Here is a 22,627-nt window from a genome sequence, read left to right as displayed (position 1 = left end):
AGTGCTACGCATGAATTATCTTATTTAATTTTCACAATAATCTTAAAGGCAAGGATTATTATCTCTATTTTACAGATGAGGAAACTGAGGCTTAGAGAGAGAATTTATCCAAGGATACAGATTCATTAAGAGACAAAACAAAGTCTAACACCAAAACCCATGTTTTTTTTTTTTTTAATTTTTTTTTTTTTAACGTGTATTTATTTTTGAGACAGAGAGAGACAGAGCATGAACGGGGGAGGGTCACAGAGAGAGGGAGACACAGAATCCGAAACAGGCTCCAGGCTCTGAGCTGTCAGCACAGAGCCCGATGCGGGGCTCGAACCCACGTACGGTGAGATCATGACCTGAGCCGAAGTCGGACGCTTAACCGACCGAGCCACCCAGGCGCCCCAAAACCCATGTTTTTAACCATTATCACAATGCATCCTCATCAATGATTTGCAGCAACAATCACTTTTCAGTCTCCATTGTTTCAGGATTTCTCCATCCAATGAATCCTCTACTCTATAAATACCCTTTGTAAAGAACTACTCTTTATTTCTTAACAAGTAAAGCATGCACTATTTGTCTCCTTAACTTTCTCCTGGGGGGGGGGGGATGTGCAAGGAACCTGTCTTACCTTCTTTGGTACTAGAACAAATACAAGCACTTAGTAAGTGCTAAATATTTACCATTGATGCCAATTCCCATCATACATTTTTTGTAAATTTTATTCTACCATGGTAAGAATACTTAATATGGTAACAAACTGTACAATATGATATTATTAACTATGGGTACAACATTGTACAGCGTATCTCTAGAATGGCTTGTCTTCATCTTGCTTAACTGAAACTTTCTCCCAAACATTAACGGCTCATCACTAAGTATAAAATAAATCCAAATGTTTTTCTGTATCTGGTACTCATATGCTTCCTGTATTTATTTCCTCTTTTTCAACACAAATACTGTTCTACACACACAAATTATTAAATTTTAGTATTTTCTCCCACATCCACCACCAACTTACTTAAATATGGAATTTAAATAATATTTTGGAATTTTCCAAAAATTTAGTTTTTGGAAACCTCATACCCTCCAGTCTCGTAGTTTAACCTGCTATTAAAATATATAAACCACTTCTAAGAGCTTTCTTTCCTAAAAAGATCTATAAAACAAATGCACAGAGATAAAATTAATGTGTGACTAAAAGACAGAAGTTGACCTAAAGCTTATCTCCAACTCAGAGTCTAAAATCTGAATGATTTTATAACCTAAGAATGAGTAAAATCATCCACAGCTGGAAAACTCTTGGGTTTATTTTCTTTTGTGTCCTTGAATTTGCCTGAAGAGTGAAAAGGTGCTTGTCATCAAATGACAAGGTATAAGTAAGCTGGTGCTTCTGAAAGACAAGATGGTTCCTAAAACAAGCTCCAGTTTACTTATTCACTCGAATTCTTGAGAAATAGAAATGAAATACCTCCTAGCATATGTTCTAATAAAAGACAGGCTTTAAATAATCACACAATATATAATTACAAGTTCTAAAAAGTGATACAAATATAAAGCACAAGGCATGATGAGACATTATAATAGGGTACCTGATTTAAGACTTGGGGGTAGAGGGTAGAAAGCATCGAGCAAAAGTTAGGCTAATACCGAAGAATGACTTAATTGGGGATGGTCATGCTCGAACAAACCAGGCAACTACAACAGCATGTGCAAGGGCCCTGTAGTGGAAAACAACTTGGTGTGACTAAGGAAATGAAAAGTAATGTAGCTAGAGTTTAGTGAGAAAGAGGAGGCTAGAGCAAGATGAAGCTGGTGAAGCTGGAAAAAAATCAAATTATACAGAATCCTGTAGACCACAGGGATTTTTAATTTTACCCTAAATTTAATAAACATTTAGTGACAGGAAATCCACAGAAGAGTTTTAAGCAGAGAAACAACATGTCACTGTTGAATGCAGAAGTGATATGGTTTATTTGGGTTCAGAGAGGAGAGCAAAAGAAGGAAGAATGAAAGAAAATAGAGCAGACAAGAGAATACTGAAATGATTCAGCTTATAACAATTACAATAACAATACTTATTAGCTATTTATTGTGTGTCATGTGCCATTTAATTTTCAGAACAATACAATAAGGTGATTATTATTCCTATTTTACAGATGAGAATACAGGGAACCAGTGACATTAAGTCCAAGTGAAAGAAGATTGTGGCTTGAGGGGTGCCTGGGTGGCTCAGACGGTTGAGCCTATGACTTTGGCTCAGATCATCATCTTGCAGCTGGTGGGTTCGAGCCCCGTGTTGGGCTCCGTGCTGACAGCTCAGAGCCTGGAGCCTGATTTGGATTCTGAGTCTCCCTCTCTCTCTGCCCCTCCCCCACTCATGTTCTGTCTGTCTCTGTCTCTCTCTCTCAAAAATAATAAATGTTAAAAAAATTTTTTAAGATCGTGCCTTGAACTGGAAAAGTGATACTGAAGATGTACAGAAATAGATTCGGACATACAGATGACCCTTGAACATAGGTTTGAAATGCACGGACCTATGTATACATGGATTTTTTTGATAAGCACGGTACTGTAAGTGTATTTTCTCTTTCTTACGATTTTCTTAATAACATTTCTTTTGTCTAACTTTATTCTAAGAATACAGTATGTAATAAACACAGCATACAGAATATGTACTAACATTATGCTATTAGCATTCCACTCAACAGTAAGCTATTAGTAGTTAGGTTTTGGAGAAGTCAAAAGTTACACATGGATTTCCAGCTGGAAGGAGTCAGTGCCCTCCACCCTTGCATTGTCCAAGGGCCAACTCTATTGGATATAGAATAAATAGAACTTAAAGATTCATGGGATGAAAGTCAAGAATGGATCTCAAGTTTCTAGCATATGTAAGTGAATAAGTGAATATGCCGTTAATGAAATGGCATACTGAAAGACAAAGAATTTGGGGAATGGAGATCAAGACTTTGGTTTTAGATATATTATATTTGAAATTCCTAAGAAAAAAATCCAGTGTAGATATCAAGCAGACAATTGGTTATTTAGATCTTGAACTGAAAATAAAGGGAAAAGCCTAGAAGTTAAAATTCTTAATCATCAATATATAGATGGAATTTAAAGCTTAGGGCAGAAGAGGTGAATAAGACCCTAGCACTAAACCCAGATGTTCCATTTCACTCCATCGAACATCTCTCACTAATCATAGATTACTCTGATGTCACCAGGCTTTTTAGTCCTCATTCTGTTGAATGCAACAGAATTCAACACTACTGATTGCTTCTTTCATCTCGTTTACAAAAGACCTGTCCTCCTCTATACGGTTATTAAACACCAAGAATCCCTCAGTGCTCTACCCTAGGTGCATTTTTTTCTCCCAGTACTACACTCTCCATAGGCAATTTCATCCACATCCATAGCTCCAGTTAACTATCAACACGGCAGGTGACATATATACATTAATTCACATATTCTGCCCAGAACTCTCCTCTGAGCTCCAACCCAGTATATCCAACTGCCTCCTTGACACCCTGTCTTAGACATCTTGTACAGTTAGAGACTTGTAGACTTGTCAGATACTGCCACCCCAAAAAGGCATTTACCCAGAGCCAAAATTTTGAAAAGGATTACCACAAAACCACTACAGGCCAACTCTCCAGAACACAGGATTTTGTTATCAATGATCATTTCCTTTCATGGATCAAGACCTAAAATAGGTAAACCTGACAACCTGATCTGATAGCTAGAAGATGGAGAGCAACCAAATGCACGACAAAAATACAATTCATGTCTTTTAGCGAGAGATGGTTAGCAGAGAGAAGAAGCTGAAGAATGGTCAAGAGTGAACGTCCAAGGCCTGATGGGTGTACGGCAACGGAAGTCACCTGAAGAGACAGCAGGCCCTGCTAAGGGGCGAGTGGCGGACGACGACAGCCCCCAGCGAAAAGGGGCCAGGTTTGGATTGCGGAGGAAGAGCGTGACAGTAAAGACCAGGTCAAAGGAGAGGAAAAGCCTGGAGGGGAACCCGAGAGGAGTACCTGTGAGGCCCAGGGAGCGTCCTGGGGGTGGGGGTGAGCTAAACAGCAGCGGGGCGAACTCCAGAAGAGTGAACGCCGAGTGGGCGGACCGCAGGGGGCGGGGGGAGGAGGGACCTGGGGAAAACGGCTCAGTTGAGAAGCTCGCCGCCGGGCCCGCCTTACCTGTGCTTGCGGGTCCGGAGCCCTGCAGTAGCCTGCCGGAAGCACAGAGTCCGCGCGGAGGGGGAGGAGCCGGGGGGAAGGAAGGAAGGGACACCAGGCACGAAGGAGAGGGGCCGCTCGCTCCCCCTACTCAGGGAGAGCGGCTGATGGCGGGAACTGTGACCACACGCAAACACGCACGCACGCACGCACACTCGACGCGACCAGACGAGGCGCGTGCGTGCAACCCTGCAAACTCCGCCTTTCCTACGCCTTCGCCCCGCCCTAGCACGGAGCGAAGTCTCGCCGAGACAGTCCCGCCCCCGCCTGAAGTAGTACGCATGCGCACTTCCCACTTCAAGCGCTTTGGACTTTCCGTCATTTCCCCTCCTACACAGCCCAGTTGGGCATGCGCACTGCTTGTCCTCCGAGACGGCCAGGCTTTTCCCGCCCTTCCCTGGCCTCCGGAGGAGAGTCAGAGTTCACGCTCCTCTCTGGGGATACCTGCTCGAAGCCAGAGGATGCGGGGACTAGTAGGTGGCGGACGTCCTTCTGGCCAAGAATCTTAAGGGGCAAAGGACAGACTTTGGGACTATTAACTCCACCAAGAGCCAGGAGGCGGGAAGAGGTGTGTGGGCGGGGTCAGGGGTGAAGGGTCACAGGGCTGCGAAGGGGGCGGAGCGAGCCGGAGGCGGATGGCGGCTGCGGCGGCTCTTCATCTTTGGCGGCAGAGTCACTGAAGCGGGGACGCGGGTCAGGAGCGTCCGGCAGTGGGAGAAGAGCGGCGGCCGCTCTCAACATGCACAGCCTGGCGACGGCTGCGGTGAGTGGCTGGGCGTTCCGGCCTGGGCCCAGACTCCGTCCTTAGCCCGGCTTTTCGGCCTCCTCTCCCAGGTCCCCGTGTCGGGCCCGGTGTCCCAGCTCCTCCTGCCCTCAGTCTGCGAGGCCCGGGCCCTTCCCTCTTGGCGCCTTCACTCTGGTGGAGCCGGCCCCCACTTTCCTCTCCGGTCGGCTCTCGCAGCCTCCTGCGCCGCGTATCGCGTTCTTTTCCGGCCCCGGGGCCTGGTCCCGCGCCGGAGCGCCTCCCTCGCGGCCGGGGCAGGCTATTCATTGATTCATTGCGCTGACCAACAGTCTCAGGGTGCCGGTTGCGTGCTGGGCGTCGGCGGGGATGAGGGGGAATTCCGTGGTCAATCTGACACGGCCCTTGCTCTCGGAACTCGCTCGCTGCCTGGGCACTTCGCAGCGGGAAAGAAATGGCTTCTAGCTCACACCACTTGTTTTACAGGTGGAAAATCCGGGACCGGGAGAAGTGAACACCTATTACGTCTGACTTACGGTTCTCTGCCCTTAAAACCTTTTTCACACATCTCATTTAATCAGGGCGATCTTTTAATAAGAAAAACGGGTCGTGTAATTCACCTGTCTGAAGTAGTTCTTGGACTTTCCATTGCGTTTAGATAAAATCCAGACTCTTTGCTGTGGCCTGTGAGGCCCTCCCTATACGATACGGTCCTTACGTTTGCGGTCTGGTCTTATGTCATTTGCTCCGTAGGCTCCAGCTGCGTTGGCCGCCTGCCCCTTCTTATACCTGCGCTTTTCTACTTCACTTGCAGTTTCTGATTCTCTATTCTTGGGATGCTCTTACCACGTACCACCCCCCATTGCGCGCGCGCACACACACACACACACACAGACACAGCCGGTGCGTGTAACTGGCTCGTCTTCCTTGGGTCTCTGCCTAAATCTCCCCAGAGTAGCCTTCTCTTGATCACTCTCTTTAAAGAGGTTTTGTAACCCCTAACTTTTCTTTCTTAAAATATCCTTCTCAGCGTTTATCTCAATTTGTAATTTTTGTATTAACTTACCTGTTTGTTGACTGTCTACTTCTTGAGGGCAAGGACAGAGATCCTATGGATCTTGTTTACATGGTTACCCCAAGTGCCAAGACAGTTCCTAGCACAAAGTTTGGTCTCAAATACTTAAATGAATGAAAGAGTATAGATGAGGGAGGTGACTACTGAGAGCACATAGCCATAATGGGGAAATGAGATCATATGATTTGAGCACACTCTTCTGAATACCAGTGTACTTTTTTTGTTCCACTAGGGTGAAGTGACTTAAGATGATAATACACTGGAAGTGCATTATCAGGCAAAATGACATAAGTACTAAATAGAGAGCAAAAAAAAAAAAAAATTGCTTTAACTTTAAATGTAAAAAGTGAGGGGTGCCTGGGTGGCTCAGTCGGTTGAGCGGCCAACTTCAGCTCAGGTCATGATCTTGCGGTCGGTGAGTTCGAGCCCTGCGTCAGGCTCTGTGCTGACAGCTCAGAGCCTGGAGCCTGTTTCAGATTCTGTGTCTCCCTCTCTCTGACCCTCCCCCATTCGTGCTCTGTCTCTCTCTGTCTCAAAAAAAAAATGTTTTTAAATAAATAAATATAAAGAGTGAAAAAGTATGCTGAATGTGACTCAGCTATAGAAAACATTGTCACTTCTGGGGCCAGTGACACCTCTGCCTCCTCTCACTGTGTTTCTAAGCATTTGTAACTACTCAGAGTATCCACTCTCTGCATTACATCTTTCCACGTTTATTTATTTTTGGGACAGAGAGAGACAGAGCATGAACGGGGGAGGGGCAGAGAGAGAGGGAGACACAGAATCGGAAACAGGCTCCAGGCTCTGAGCCATCAGCCCAGAGCCCGACGCGGGGCTCGAACTCACGGACCGCGAGATCGTGACCTGGCTGAAGTCGGACGCTTAACCGACTGCGCCACCCAGGCGCCCCTGCATTACATCTTTCTATTAAGTGACTGCAATTTCCCCAGCTTTTTTGTTTCTTCTCCTAAATTACACATGTAATTTGGGAAGAAGCAAGTCAGAAGATAAGGTTGCTGCTAGTAGGGGAGGGACAGGTTACTCAAGGGATTCTTGTAAATTTGGCTTGTCCATTTCCCACAATCTGATTGTGTCTTCTCCAGGCTTTGGTACCAAACTGCTCTTTTATCTATGACTATCCAAACTCTGTACCTATTCACTTCCTTTTATTTTTACTTATCCCCTAATGCATCTTTTGAACAATGATTAAGGTTGTGATTCATTACTTATAATAGACACTAAACATATGTTTCTTCAAATAAGTTACATTGCTTTACATTGATTTAAAATCTGAGCTTTTAGGGACTCCTGGGTGGCTCAGTTGGTTGAGCATCCGACTTCGGCTCAGGTCATGATCTCACATTTGTGGGTCTGAACCCCATATTTTTGTGAGTTTGAGCCACACATTGAGCTCTGTGCTGACAGGTTGGAGCCTGAAGCCCGTTTCGATTCTGTGTCTCCCTCTCTCTGCCCCTCCACTGCTCGTGCTCAGTCACTCAAAAGATAAAATTTTTAAATAAGTTACTAAATTTAAATTTAGTTTAAAATTTTTTAATTAAAAAAAAACTGAGCTTTTAGATACATTTTCATCTGTTATGCTATTGGGAATCACACAAAAGTTCTGACAAGTTGCTTTGTACCACTCATTCACTAGACTGTTTGGTTACTGAGGAAACTGAAGCATAGAAAAGTTCAACCACCTCTTTCCCAATCTTTCATGCCTTCTATTAGACTAAACTTCCTGTATTATTCTGATATGTGTAAAGGGATAGTCATGGTGTATATTACTGGAAATTGAGAAGAGTTTAATGCAACACTACCTTTAATCTAAGCCCATTGAGAAAATTTTTTTTTGCTGAATGATAAAAACCTATACCTGTGTATGCCTTTATCTCTTTTTTAAAATAACAGGTAAAGCATTAGTTCAGCTAGGGAGATAGTACTATCAAAGGAGAATGTGATCACATGTGAATGCAGGATTTCATTCACTAGAGGGAAGAATTGAGATAATTTGGAAAGTATCTTAAATTTTGAGTCTTCAGTAGTGTATTATGCTAGAAATGTACAGTATGGTATATTCTTGTCATACTTTACAGAATACATTTTAACATTGTCATTATTGCCACCATAAAATATAATTTCTTTCTCACATCTGTGAAATAGGGACAGAAATGCCACACAGGATTATTCTAAAGATGAAATGCGAATAACAAAGTGCTCAGTTGTTGGCCAGATACACTCATTGGTTAAGTGACTTGCTCCCAGACTTCAGCCTTGGGACTATAATTCCTGCCTCAGCAAAGTAACAAATCACCTTGTTGTGGACCTTGGAGGTTGTTTCAGATTAGTAGAACTACAGATTTTCACATATTGTGGGTCTTTAATGACTGTTCCGCTAGTGATCTAAAATAGCCAAAGGTAAGCCTTTATTTGAGAGATGCATTGGGTATGAATTTTTTAAAAAATTTCTCCACTAATTTCCACTGGTGGTCTTAGTATCCTTAAACCCATGTTTTTACCCTCACTTTCCACGTAACCAGTAGCATCATCAGTCAGTTTACATCTTTTTGTTGAAGCTGTGCTGGATTCCCAGGTGCTCTCCTGTTTGGCAAGTAAAAGGAACATTGTGCACTCTGAGGGATCTGATTTAAGTGCTGTCTCTTCCCATGTCTCCTGTTGAAGTTTTAAGCAAATTGCCTAACTTCTCTTTGCTTATTCACTTCAATTTTTAAAGGGGTGTTTTGAAGAACATCCTGGCCCTTCTAAAAATATGAAGATAATTAAGCTAATTTAATACTTCCTTTGGCACTATTTAGAAAGTGTGTTTTCTTGGAATATCATCATTATGCAGACACCAAAGCCACATGTTAAGTCATCTCCAGATTTAGGAAAATAATCTCTTTCAATCTTGTGACATTTTTCTTTATTCACTGTCCCATAGTTATTGGTAGCAAAACCAACAGGTACTTTGGCTCTTGAATATAAAGTTATATTGAGAGGTTTGGTTATTTCCTGTTTTAAAAAGCCATCAATACCAATTTTTTAACTGATGAGGGGGGAAAGTCTTATTATGCTCCCACTTGAGGATAACGTGGGTCTTTTTTTTTTTTTTTTTGAAGTCCGAAATCTCTTTCTCCTTTTCACGTGGAGTTAAGATCTTTCAGAGATAGATGACGAACTATCAGTACCCTGTGTGACACTTAAGAGTTTAGCCATTGATGACTGATTTTGGTAAGTGTCTTGCCTTGTTAAGCTTTGTTGAAAGGAAAAATTTACTTGAAATACATTTTTCATATCCAAACCATTAAACAGAAGAGAGGAGGGTGATTCTCTCCTAAATTTTGGTAATATAAACATTTTTTAAACTGATCTGTTGAAAGGACCACTAACTTTAAGGAGGTTATACCTAAAAATGTACAGTTCTATATGATTTCTAATCTTGGAAGTAAGTGTTGAGGATGGTAATAGTCCAAATCATACTTCTCATAAATGACTTTCTGGTTTCTGTAATTGAACCCACTGTTTATCCAAGTCCAACTATTAATGACCTGTATTAGAATAGAATGTTAAACTCAAAGTTCTGTATTGAGTTCTTAAAAAATAATTTCTTCAACTTGGAAGGATCATTGTGATTTCAATCCTACAGACTAGGGTAGGGCTTACTGATTGTATAAAGAAGTAGACTACAGTTTGAATTTAATTCCAGCATACACTCACAGTGTGAATTTGCGTCTGCTAAACCTCCCTGAACCTGTTTCCTCTTTGAATTCTGAGGTAATCCTCGGTGACTGGTACATTGGTATAAACATACTATGTTTTGGGGTGCCTGGGTGGCTCAGGTGGTTAAACGGCCAACTCTGGATTTAATCTCAGGTCATGATCTCTCTGTTTGTGAGTTCGAGCCCCTGTTGGGCTCTGTGCTGACAATGCAGAGCCTGCTTGGGATTCTCTCTCTGCCCCTCCCCTGCTCGTGTGTGTGTGTGTGTGTGTGTGTGTGTGTGTGCGCGCGCGCGCGCGCGCGCACACGCTCTCTCTTTCTCTCTCTCTCTCAAAATAAATAAACTTTAAAAAAAGCACGTTAAAAAAAAAGTATGTTTATGTTCAATATATGTTGCCTCCTCTATAATTTCTAGAAAAGGCAACCCTATTCTATAGTGGCAGAATGCCTATCTGTGATTGCCTAAGACTGGGTGTGTGGTTTACTGAAAGAAGTACCAGAGAACTTCTGGGGATGGTGGAAGAAGTCTGTCTATATGTATATATATAATGTTTATTTTTGAGACAGAGACAGAGCATGAGCAGGGGAGGGCAGAGAGAGATGGAGACACAGAATCCAAAGCAGTCTCCAGGCTCTAAGCTGTCAGAGCCACCCAGGTACTCCTAAAGAAGAGGTCTAGATCTTGATTGTGGTGGTGGTTACTCAGGTATATAAAGTTCTCAAAAGTCATTGAAACATGGGGCACCTGGGTGGCTCGGTCGGTTAAGCGGCCGACTTCGGCTCAGGTCATGGTCTCGCGGTCCGTGGGTTCGAGCCCCGCGTCGGGCTCTGTGCTGACAGCTCAGAGCCTGGAGCCTGTTTCAGGTTCTGTGTCTCCCTCTCTCTGACCCTCCCCCGTTCATGCTCTGTCTCTCTCTGTCTCAAAAATAAATAAACGTTAAAAAACAAACAAACAAAAAAAAGTCATTGAAACATACACTTAAAATGGGTCCACTTAAAATTTTATGCAAATTAACCTCAATAAAATTAACTTTTTATTATTTTTTTTTTAACATTTTTTTTTTTTTTTTTTTTTGGGACAGAGAGAGACAGAGCATGAACGGGGGAGGGGCAGAGAGAGAGGGAGACACAGAATCAGAAGCAGGCTCCAGGCTCCGAGCCATCAGCCCAGAGCCTGATGCGGGGCTCGAACTCACGGACCGCGAGATCGTGACCTGGCTGAAGTCGGACGCTTAACCGACTGCGCCACCCAGGCGCCCCAAAATTAACTTTTTAAAGAGCTCTTAGATTAGTCTCTCAGCAATAACTAAGAACTAAATAAAGTAATTTCCAAGATTTGAGAGCTGCCTGGGACTTTATGGTATTGTTCCCTTATTTTACCAATGATAAAATTAAGGCTTGCCAAAGTAAATGACTTATACTAGGTCACACAATTATGGAAATGGCGAAACTGTATTTTGAAGCCATTTCTGGCTTCCAGTGCAGTGTGCATTCCACTTATTGTGCTTGTGTAGTTACATGTAAATTGGGGTCTTTTCTATTCTTTCACTTGATAAACAAGTTCTTAATTCTGGATCCATGCATAGGTTACATGGGGTCTATGAATTCTTTTAAATTGTGTGTAAATTTTGTGTAGAAGAAATTATGTGCAAAACAATTTGCAATTGCATGTTTTCCTGAGGAAAAGATCCATAGATTTCACGTGATCCAAGAAGTGTTGACCTGGTTAAGTAGCTGGCTTCAATTCAGGTCCTTCAGCTCAGGTCATGATCTCATGGTTTGTGAGTTCAAGCCCCACATTGGGCTCACTGCTGTCAGCACAGAGCCTGCTTCTGATCCTCTGCCCCCCACCCCGTGCCTCTGTGCCCCCCACTCTCTCTTTCTCTCCCCCCACTCAAAAATACATAAACTTTAAAAAAAAAAAAAAGTGTTAACTTCAATTCTTGTGGCAGTATTCTGCTATTACTTTTAATGTGTTTAAAGTAGTCTCCAGTAGAGAAGTTATGCTTCTCCAGAAGAGGAGCGTATGCTCCTAGATTGAATTCTATATCATCCACAGCCTCAGAAATGGGTTAGTAAATTATAAAAGAATTGTAGCAATTGCTTTAGGAATCTTTAGTGGTGATGTTTAGAGAATGGCAGGAAGAGGAAACCTACCATCCTTTACTCATACTTTCATCAGTTGTAAAATGAGGATAATAACCGTGTTCTGTTCAGTAAATGAAACCATGTTTTAAAAAATGTCCAGTACAGGGGCACCTGGGTGGCTCAGTCGGTTGAGCATCAGACTTGGGCTCAGGTCATGATCTCACAGCTCTTGAGTTCCAGTCCCGCATTGGGCTCTGTGCTGATGGCTCAGAGCCTGGAGACTGCTTTGGATTCCATGTCTCCCCGTACCCTTCCCCACTCACACTCTGTCTCTTAAAAATAAACATTGAAAAAAAATTTTTTTAATGTTCAGTACGGTTCTGTCTCTTTCCTTATCTACCCCACCTGCCTCTTTCACTTCCCACACTCTTAGGAAGACATGAATTTTCAGATTTTAATATTTTTGTGAAAGGTGTGCCTAAATGATCCTTGGGATTTAGAAAGAGGGTAAGATACATATTGGGGTTTTATTTCCATCAAGATCTACTGAAATGCTAGAATTGTGCTTTGGAGTTTTATTCAAGGATAATGTCCAGAGGATTTTGTCAGTCATCTGGTAATATAAATACGGATGACCCTTGAACAGGGTAGGGGTTAGGGATGCCAACCTCCCCCATGCACAGTTGGAAATCTGCATAAAACTTTTGATTCCCCCAAAACTGAATTCTTAATAGTCTGCTCTTAACTGTTAGCCTTACTGATAAGAGTTGATCCACACATATTTTGTATGTTATGTATATTATATACTACATTCTTATAATAGAGAAAAGAAAATGTTAAGACAGTCATAAGGAAGGGAAAATACATTTACAGTACTGTAGTTACTGAAAAGAGTCCATGTATGAGTGACCTGTGTAGTTCAAACCCACATTCAAGTCACCTGTACATATATCAATATGTAAGTCAAAATGTAAAAATATTTTCCCTTTTATTCTCCACAATAACTAAACTTCTGCATGTGTTATAAAATTACCTGTTGATGTGTGTGGTGGAGGTGTGTGTGTGAGAGTGAAGTGGCTATCACTAGCTAGATTATTCCTATGAGAACCATGATTTGACATAGGGAATTAGGTCCAACTATCTCACTGACTTTCTCATTAAAATGATGTTTATTGAGGTGCCTGGCTGGCTCAGTTGGTAGAATATGAAACTCTTGACCTCTGGGTTGTGAGTTCAAGCCTCACGTTGGGCATAGAGCTTACTTAAATAACATTTAAAAAAATATTTTGTTGATGATTATCATGTGCTTTGTAGTCTCAATTAAGTCGAGAATATCCCTTCACATCGACAGTATTGGGTATTGTTCATGGTGCTGATTGTTTTTCAGATTCGGCTGAACTAACAGCAGTAACATTTTAAGTTTTTGTCTGAGCTCTTATATATATGTTCCCTGTCTCTATTGTCCAGGTCACAGGACAAAGCTGTTTTGAGCATCATCTTTATTATTTTTTTAATGTTTATCTGTTTTTGAGCGAGAGAGAGAGAGAGAGAGAGAGAGCGCGCGAGCAGGGGAGGGGCAGAGAGAGAGGAAGACATGGAATCCGAAGTACACTCCAGGCTCCGAGGTATCAGCATAGAACCTGACGCGGGGCTTGAACTCAGGAGCCGTGAGATTATAACCTGAGCCAAAGTCAGACACCTAACCGACTGAGCCATTCAGGTGCCCTTTAAACGTCATCTTTAGATCAGACCTAATCTTTTAGTCAGGTGAGAAACAGCATTAGCAAAGCAAAGAGTATGGACTCTGTTGCCAGGCTGCCTGGATTCAGATTTTGGCTTTGGCAAAATAACAGTGTTTCCTCCTCTATAAAATGAGAGTAGTGACAAGTATTTGTTTAGGACAGTGCCTGACAGAGTAAGCACTATGTGTGTTAGCTCCCATTTTTGTTTTAAGAAATAATTGTATTCAGGGGCGCCCGGGTGGCTCAGTTGGTTAAGCGTCCGACGTCAGCTCAGGTCATGATCTCGCAGTTTGTGAGTTCAAGCCCCGCCTCAGGCTCTGTGCAGACAGCTCGGAGCCTGGAGCCTGCTTCAGATTCTGTGTCTCCCTCTCTCTCTGCCCTTCCCCTGCTCACGCTCTGTCTCTCAATAATGAATAAATGTTTTAAAAAAATTTTGTTTTAAAGAAATAATTGTATTCATCCCATAACAAATAGGTATTCAGTAGGGTTAAACTAACTCCTGTTAAATTGTAGGCAAAATTCACTGGGGGTGATGAAAAAGAGGGTTCTTATCCCAAGTATTTCCTGGCACCAAACTGCCCTCACTGCCTTCCTTTGCTAGAATGGCTACAGAGCCCACAGGTCCAAGCTAGTGCCTGAGAGGACATTAGCACCCACCTGACATCCCTAGCTCTCTTAGAACCAAAGCCCCACAGAGGCTGCAGCTCCCACAAGTAGCCTTAAAAGTTGGAGTATTGCTGGCAGCAGGTGGCCATGACGTTAGATACCCAACTAGGCACCAGGCCCTCTAGAGTGTTAGCATCGCTCCAAGGACACCATCTCCTTGCTGAAGTTAGGCCAGCTCTGGAAATAGAATATGTGGGGGTGGGGCCTGGTGTTCAGAAGCCATGATATGCTGATCGGTGGCTACAAGTGCATCCTGCTGTTCTACACCCAGGGCTCCCTGGGGCAGCATGAGGCATAGGAGTTCCAGATACAGGTTGCAAACTGGCTGTACTGGGGGCAATGGAGCTTAGTGGTTTGGGGCAACAGGACTTTAGGGGGAGTTGAATGAGTAAAGACTAATCAGTATAGATACTCTATTAATGGAGCAATGAGAGTCTCTGAGACCCCTTTAGTTATTGGATTGTGGGTCATCCAGGAGACTGTGGGCAGGAAACTCAAAGCTAAAATTTTAGCCCTTGTTTCCACAGAGCTTTTTAAGGTGATATAATACTCTATAAATAAACATACCCTGTCTTCCTGGTGGGAATTACATTTCCAAAAATAATTTTTTAAGTTGAGGGCCTATCTGTAGTAGCCTGGAAAGGGCAAGTGCTTGGACAATACTGCTTTTGCTATTGGCGGGGGGGGGGGGGTAGGACTACCCTGTTACTTCTTCATATTGCTGCTGTGGGAGCCTGGGCTTCCTTGAGGACCACCACTGATGGGAGTTACAAAATACCTTTCAACAGATTGAGGCACTTAAAGAAGACTTAAGCGGCATGGTATTTCAGTCCATTTAGCAGAACACTTTGTGGTTCATTCTGTCAAGCAAGTGAAATGATAAACATTAAGCTAAAAGCTTATAATCAAGCTTCCATTTATAGAAGACTGTTCAGCTTGGGTACAGTGATTGTGAGTGCACCTCAAAGTCTATCTTAGACTTTTGTTCTTCAACAAAGACAGTTGTCCTTTCTGTGCCTCATCTTTCCATCTGTACGATGGGTAGGTCATTCTATCACACTAAGCTGTAGTGGGAACATATAAATATCATGGGAAGCTGTGTAATGCAGTTCAGGAAGGCACTGGAATATGCAAGTTCATACTTGGGTGAATTGAGCAGGTTAATCCTCTGAGTGATAGTGATCTCATCTGTAAGTATAGTTCTTTTTTTTTTTTTTTTTGCCTACCCCTCCTGCCCCCCATCTACCCAATAATTCCCCTGGTTGGGTAACTAAGTGAGAAAATACTGGGCATAGGGATCGAAATCTTGAATCTGTTAGGACTTTAGAGCTAAAAATAGCAATGGTAATCATTTTTCTACTCTATCATATTTTCCAAAGAAGAATAATTAAGGGAGTTAACCGAGGGCACAGGCTGTTTGACAGGTGTGGAGAATTATAGAAATGCTCAAATTTTTTTGAACGTTGTGATGCTTTAGTACAATAATAAAAGAATGTTGTCTGTCTTGCCCCTATGTGAGTAAGTAATGGATGATTCTCAAAGGGGTAGAGGTAGAGTATGTATAAGAATCATTAGAAGGGGGGCTTTTCCAAATTACATATGTTTTCTCCGTGGAAGGGGATGCCAGAATTAATGGGGGAAGGACCAGAAGTGGGTGGGGAGGGTGTAACTTTTTTCCTTTCAAAAACTTACAGGGGCACCTGAGTGGCTCAGTTGGTTAAGTGTCCCAACTCTTGATTTCAGCTCAGGTCACAATCTTGTGGTTCATGAGATTGAGCCCCGCATCAGACTCTACACTGACAGTGCGGAGCCTGCTTGGGATTCTCTCTTTCCTCCTCCTTCTCTCTCTCTCTCTCAAAATAAATCAGCATTTTAAAAATATATCAAAATAATAAAATCAAATAAACTATTATAGATATATGCTTAAGAAAAGTAAACTATGCATAAGATTTTATTGTTTACAAGGAAAAGTAAATTTCCCATGTAGATTCCAACCTTGGCAGTAATTACTGTTAAGCTTTTTTTTTTTTTTTATTGTTACTGTTAAGTTTCTTATGTGTCATTCTAGAAATGTTGTATGTAAATATATAAGTATATTTATGTATATAAGTGGAAGGGTCTATACTATTCTGTACGCTTTGTTTTTTGGTTTTATTTAGTGTCAACACATGTAAAGCTATTTATTTAAAGACCTACATAGTATTACAAATAAAGATGTACCCATAGGTAGCTAACAGTTCCTAGTTGATAGATTTTTACAATTTCAAGTTTTCTGCTTTTATAACAGTGCAACAGTAAACATCCTGGTATGTCCTCAGTACAGCCCAGGTGTACCTCTTGGATAAATTTCTAAACATGAAATTATTGAAAGGTGTGTGTGTGTTTTAGATTTTGAGAGATTGAATTTATTTACATCAAGTGTACGGATATAGAAAAGCTCCCCTGGTATTTATAAAAAACACATTCCCTCTAAAGCAGAGTAAAACTTGGTTTGACTCTAACAAAACATGTTTACTTTCTTTTTTCCACTTGAAGCCTGTGCCTACTGCACTGGCTCAAGTAGACAGAGAAAAAATCTATCAGTGGATCAATGAGCTGTCCAGTCCTGAGACAAGGGAAAATGCTTTGCTGGAGCTGAGTAAGAAGCGAGAATCTGTTCCTGACCTTGCACCCATGCTGTGGCATTCATTTGGTACTATTGCAGCACTTTTACAGGTGGGTACATACCCCAGTGAGTTGCAGGTCATTCCTGTTTATCATGCTTCTCTCTGTCTGCTCAAATGATTTCGAAGACTTTGGTAGAATAGTTCTTTAAATGTTAGCGTTTGTAAGAATCTGTTTTAGAAAAGTCTAAGGTGCTTGTTAAAATGCAGATTCTTGGGTCTTACCCAAAAGATTTATTTGGTCTCAGATTAAAAATCTTTTTTTAGAAAGCACCTGCCCTGCTCTCAGGTGATTCTGATGCAGGTAGTCTGAGAACTACACTTTGAAAAACACAGCTTTAGGAATACCACAAGACACTTCTACATGACAGAAGAAAAAAGGTAGAAAGTAAAGTATAAGAACTGCAGGGTATATTCTGGCAAAAGGAAATATTAAGATAAAGATATGATAACTATAGGATTAGAGGTAGGTACACTTGTACATTAAAGGGTAAGTAACCAAAATTTCGTTCTGACTGTAATGATCATTGGTGGGAAATAAATTGATATGGTATAATCTTACAATACCAAGATAATGGAATAATCATCCTTTAAAGTATTGTCCAAAATTCCTAATAATTAGATTAATTTTTCAAGCCTGTTAAGTAAATTTGCATTCATTTCCTATATCATGTAACCAAGAAACTAATCTTTCCTTTTTTTAATGTATAATTAACATACATACAGTGTTATATTAGTTTCGGGTATACAGTATTACAATTCAGTGATTCAACAATTCTGTACATTACTCATTGCTTATCACAATAAGTGTATTTTTTTTTTTTTAATGTTGATTCATTTTTGAGAGAGACAGATTGCAAGCAGGGGAGGGGCAGAGAGAGAGACACACACACAGAATTCCAAGCAGGCTCCAGGCTCCGAACTGTCAGCACAGAGCCGAACGTGGAACTCGAACTCACAAACCACAAGATGTCATGACTTGATCCAAAGTCAGATGCTCAACCAATTGAGCCACCCAGGTGCCCTACAATAAGTGTGTTCTTAATCCCCAAAACTAATCTTTCTTTCAGGAACTTTTCCTATAAAAGTTTTACAATTAAAAAAAAAAAAGGAATTGTATACAGTATATCATCACCTTTTGACAGAGTACATATGTTCACTGCTGTTTGAACATATCTCCATGTGTTTACCCACGTTCTTTTTTTTTTTTTTTAAAGTTTATTTATTACTGAGAGACAGAGACACAGAGCATGAGCAGGGGAGGGGTAGAGAGAGGGGGAGACATAGAATCTGAAGTAGGCTCCAGGCTCAGAGTTGTCAGCCCAGAGCCCGATGCGGGGCTCGGACTCACAAACTGCGAGATCATGACCCGAGCTGAAGTTGGTCGATTAACCAACTGAGCCACCCAGGTGCCCCATCCCACGTTCTTATCTCTCCCTTTTTGCAGTTGCTACCTGACCAAATTTAGACTTCTTAATGAGTCACTGTGGTTGATCTACTGACACTTGCTATCTGGCCAGTTATCACTATAACTTAAAGCAGGGTACTGACAAAATGGAGGATTATAAATATAAGAGCCCCTCAAGTGAAGGCCTCAACAGATGCTGGATATAAAGAGGGAAGTGTAGGTGACCACAGTTGCCTCCAGACAAATCTTCTAGAAACCTATGTAGAAATTTCTCATAGTCTCAGGTATCTTTGGGATGAAAAGATAGCATTGTTTATTTCTGCTCCCACTTTGATAGTTCAGTTCTTACAGGATATGTGGAATCAAAAGTTGTGGGAGTTTTGAGGGGCCTGGGTGGCTCAGTCGGTTAAGTGTCCGACTTCGGCTCAGGTCATGATATCACAGTTCGTGAGTTCGAGCCCTGCATCGGGCTCTGTGCTGGCAGCTGAGAGCCTGGAGCCTGCTTTGGATTCTGTGTCTCCCTCTCTGTCTGCCCCTTTCCCGCTCATGCTCTGTCTCTCAAAAATAAATAAATGTGAAAAAAAATTCTTTTTTTAAGTTGTGGGAGTTTTTAGGGTTTTTGCTTTAATACCATGGGAATTCATTTTGTAATAAGTTCTTTATTCATCTGCTGCTGGTTTCCATTTTTTAGGAAATTGTAAATATTTATCCATCCATCAACCCACCCACCTTGACAGCACACCAATCTAACAGAGTTTGCAATGCTCTGGCATTACTGCAATGTGTGGCATCACACCCGGAAACCAGGTCAGTCCTTTGATGCGTCTGTTGATGGAGGTTGTATTGAATATGGTCTTTTTATGAATGAGAGGAAGAGGCATGCAGTGGGGTGCATGTGTGTGGGTGTGGATCTCCAGGATTCTCATTTGCTTTGCTTTTCCTGAAGAATTTCTGGTCTCTAATTCACCAAGTTTTCATGTAGTAACAGTATAGTATTGTTTAACATGTTCTTTTATAATTTTTTTTTGCCTTTTTAAAATTGCAGTAAAGTATACATAACATGAGCTTACCATTTCAACTATTTATAAGCATAGAGTTGAGTAATAAGAATACCTTTATAATTTGCAACCACCACCACCATCCATCTCCATTACTTTTTTCATCTTGTAAAACTGAAACTTTACCCATTAAACCATAACTCCCCATTCCCATAGCCTCTGGGAACCATCTTTCTACTTTCTGTCTGTATGATTTTGACTACTCTGAGTATCTCATTTAAGTGGAATCATTCAGTATTAGTCTTTTTGTAATTGGCTTACTTCATTTAGCATAACGTCTACATTGTAGTATATGTCAGAATTTTCTTCCCTTTTAAGGCTGAATAATAATCCGTTGTCTCATTTACTTTTTACTCATTTGTAACACTGAACTTTAAAGGAATGGCATTCACGGGGCGCCTGGTAGAGCATGTGGCTCTTGATCTCAGGGTCGTAAGTTTGAATCCCACGTTAGAAGTAAAGTTTATTTAAAAATAAAATAGGGGCGCCTGGGTGGCTTAGTCGGTTGAGTGTCCAACTCTTGATTTCGGCTAAGGTCATGATCCCAAGGTTGTGGGATCAAGCCCCACATCAGGCTCTGTGCTGAGTGTGGAGCCTGCTTAAGATTCTCTCTCCCACTGCCCCTCACCCCCACTTGAGTGCATGCTCGCTCTCTCTCTCTCTCTCTCTCTCAAATAAAAAAATAAAAATAAAGGAGTGGCGTTCACATCTCAAGAAAAGTCAGGTATGTAGATACTTCTCCCCCCTTAACCCATGGTAGACATCACTGTGCCATATATGAGGCACAGTGCATGGCATTTAGCAGGAGTTCAGTAAATATTTGAACCCAGCATTTTTCCCCACTGAACCTAGATTTGGCTTCAGAATCTTTCTTAACCAAGGATTCTAGGCAGCCTTGTAAAAGATTAGAATTGGCATGCAAGTTGGCCTGCTACATCTGACAGGAAAAGGAAAATCCTGTTCAGGTATCTGCTTTGTGACTTTTATGGCTCTGAGGCACTTAATGACATCTTATTGAAGTCTTTCCTCTTTTTCTCAAGTTTCCTTATGAAATCTGAGTGCTAGGTTGACACTGACGTTTTAGAGCTCTGGAGAAGTTACTATGAAAGTTATTTTTAAGCACTTAAGAAAAATGCAAGAGTACTGTGTTAAAAATTTAGAGTGTTTGCTCTCCCATAAGGTGTAACTATAAATAATATAAAGTAATGGATTGGTTCCACGTTAGTTGCCTGACATATTAGCTTCAGATTACAATGTTTTTAGAATATCTAGTGTATCTGAAATGCTCTAACAAAAAAAAGAACAGTGTGCATTTAAACATAGCAGATAAACCTGATAATGGCTCCTTTGTTTTCCTGTCTCGGTTTATAAGGTTTTGTGTGACTGTACCTGTGAATAGGTGAGGGAAGGCATCTAGGAGAATTTCTCGGGCACTTAATAGCATTTTATGACCTACTTTTTTAAATCTGCAATTGGATATTTTATCAGTTTTTCAGGTACTTGATACTGATTACAGGGAAAATGGTATATTCTCTTAACCATTGATCTAGACTAGGTTTTTTTTTTAACCTTGACATTGCCATTTTGAGCTAGGTTTTGTGGTGGGAGGAGGGGAGTGAAAGGGGGCTGTCCTGTGCTCTGTTGGATGTTTGGCAGCATCCCTGGCCTCTGCCCACTGAATGCCACTAGCACCCCCCTCAGTTGTGACAACCAAAATTATCTCCAGACATTGCCGCATGTGCGCTGGTGGGCAAAATCATCCCAACTGAGAACCATTGGTCTAGACTAATGACCGTTGACCCTTTTCTAGAGGTTTCTTGGTTAGGCAATGTTATAGACCTTACAGAATGAACTGCCTGGAAATTGAATGTTCACAGTCCTTAGAAATTGAGTCTGGGCTCTGAATGTGATTATCTTTTTCTTTCAGGTCAGCATTTCTTGCAGCACACATCCCACTTTTTTTGTACCCCTTTTTGCACACTGTCAGCAAAACACGTCCCTTTGAGTATCTTCGGCTAACCAGTCTTGGAGTTATTGGTAAGTTATTAGGGTTGTCTTACAAGCCTGGAATGCTCATTCATAATAGCGATCTTAACTTCGGTGTTTTGTTTTGTCTTTTATAACTTTTGTTCACCAGTTGTTTGTTTTTTGTCTTTGAGGTTGAGTCTGTTTTCACTAATAAATGAGGATATAATAACAAATAATAATAAATATTTGTTAAATAATAAGTAAATAAGTCATATAATGGTTCTTATCAAGTACCATCTGTGTGTTGTTAATAAGGGTATGAAGCCCAACATTTGGGATTAAATTTAGCATATATGTAGAAACATTTATTGGAATTGTAGGTAGAGTAAAGAACAAGAACTGCAGTCAACAAAGAGTATTATTACAGGGATAAGAATTTGAGCTGGTGTTGTGTTTTGTTTGTTTCTCTTTTCTAACTTTTGAGCTGTTCTCCCAGAACTGCAGATGTTTGTTTTCTGCTTCACCTAGTTGAATTTTTGCATGCTACAGTTAATGTTTCCACATATATTTACTATGGGAGATGTGTCTAAAATATGTTTTGCTCAGGAAAATAATACATTAGCTGTTTCAGATCTCAGACTCCCAGATAATAAAGAACTGTCTTTGGATTTATGAAAAGTAAATACATTCAAGGTTTCTTTCCAGGGGTGCCTGGCTGGTTCAGTCGGTAAAGCATGCAACTCTTGATCTCAGTGTCATGAGTTCAATCCCCATGCCCCACGTTGGGCATGGAGCCTACTAAAAAAAGAAGAAGAAAATGATTTCTTTCCAAACTCACCCTTCAGTATCTTTTTCTTATAGTTTTTGCTCATGTACTGACCAAACAGAACATTGATTTTTTTTAATAAACTTTTTTGTTTTAAGTTTATTTATTTATTTTGAGGAGGGGAGGGGCAGAGAGAGGGAGAGACAACCCCAAGCATGCTCCACACTGGTAGCACAGAGCCCAATGAGGGGCTTGAACTCATGAAACCGAGAGTCAGACACTTAACTGACTGAGCCACCCAGGCACCCCAATAAGAACATTGGTTGTACAGACTTTGTTTTGTTTGTTACTGTTTTTATCTTCAATTTGTGTTCATATCCCTACGATTATAAACCATGGAATAGGAAGTATACTTCAAAAGTTTGGTACTTTTAAGGCACCTGGGTGGCTCAGTTGGTTAAGCATCCAACTTTGGCTCAGGTCATGATCTCATGGTTCCTAAGT

General features: G+C 41.3%; 2 protein-coding genes across 5 annotated transcripts in view; one reads left to right on the top strand and one right to left on the bottom strand.

The window, feature by feature from the left end:
• Positions 1 to 4,370, bottom strand: part of USP37 (ubiquitin specific peptidase 37) — a 102,641-nt gene extending 98,271 nt beyond the window's left edge. For both annotated transcript variants that reach the window (XM_047083468.1, XM_047083469.1), the window contains exon 1: positions 4,191 to 4,370. The gene's annotated coding sequence lies outside the window, so the exon portion shown is untranslated. The remainder of the gene's footprint in view (positions 1 to 4,190) is intronic.
• A 473-nt stretch (positions 4,371 to 4,843) lies between these two features.
• CNOT9 (CCR4-NOT transcription complex subunit 9) overlaps positions 4,844 to 22,627 on the top strand; it is a 29,808-nt gene continuing 12,024 nt past the window's right edge. For 2 of the 3 annotated variants that reach the window (XM_047084133.1, XM_047084134.1), the window contains exons 1-4: positions 4,844 to 4,992; positions 16,796 to 16,975; positions 19,023 to 19,138; positions 21,317 to 21,426. In XM_047084133.1, the coding sequence (XP_046940089.1) occupies positions 4,969 to 4,992; positions 16,796 to 16,975; positions 19,023 to 19,138; positions 21,317 to 21,426 (430 nt within the window). In that variant the 5' untranslated portion in view covers positions 4,844 to 4,968. Of the gene's footprint in view, positions 4,993 to 9,165; positions 9,278 to 16,795; positions 16,976 to 19,022; positions 19,139 to 21,316; positions 21,427 to 22,627 lie in introns of all 3 variants that reach the window. The other variant, XM_047084135.1, reaches the window with a different exon arrangement.

The sequence above is a fragment of the Lynx rufus genome, unplaced genomic scaffold, assembly GCF_022079265.1.
Source record: "Lynx rufus isolate CCGP_SWC_20201006 ecotype Redwood Valley unplaced genomic scaffold, mLynRuf1.p SCAF_2, whole genome shotgun sequence".
NCBI lineage: Eukaryota > Metazoa > Chordata > Mammalia > Carnivora > Felidae > Lynx > Lynx rufus.
The sequence above is the reverse complement of the archived record's forward strand: the minus strand, read 5'-3'. Positions and strand labels throughout refer to the sequence as shown.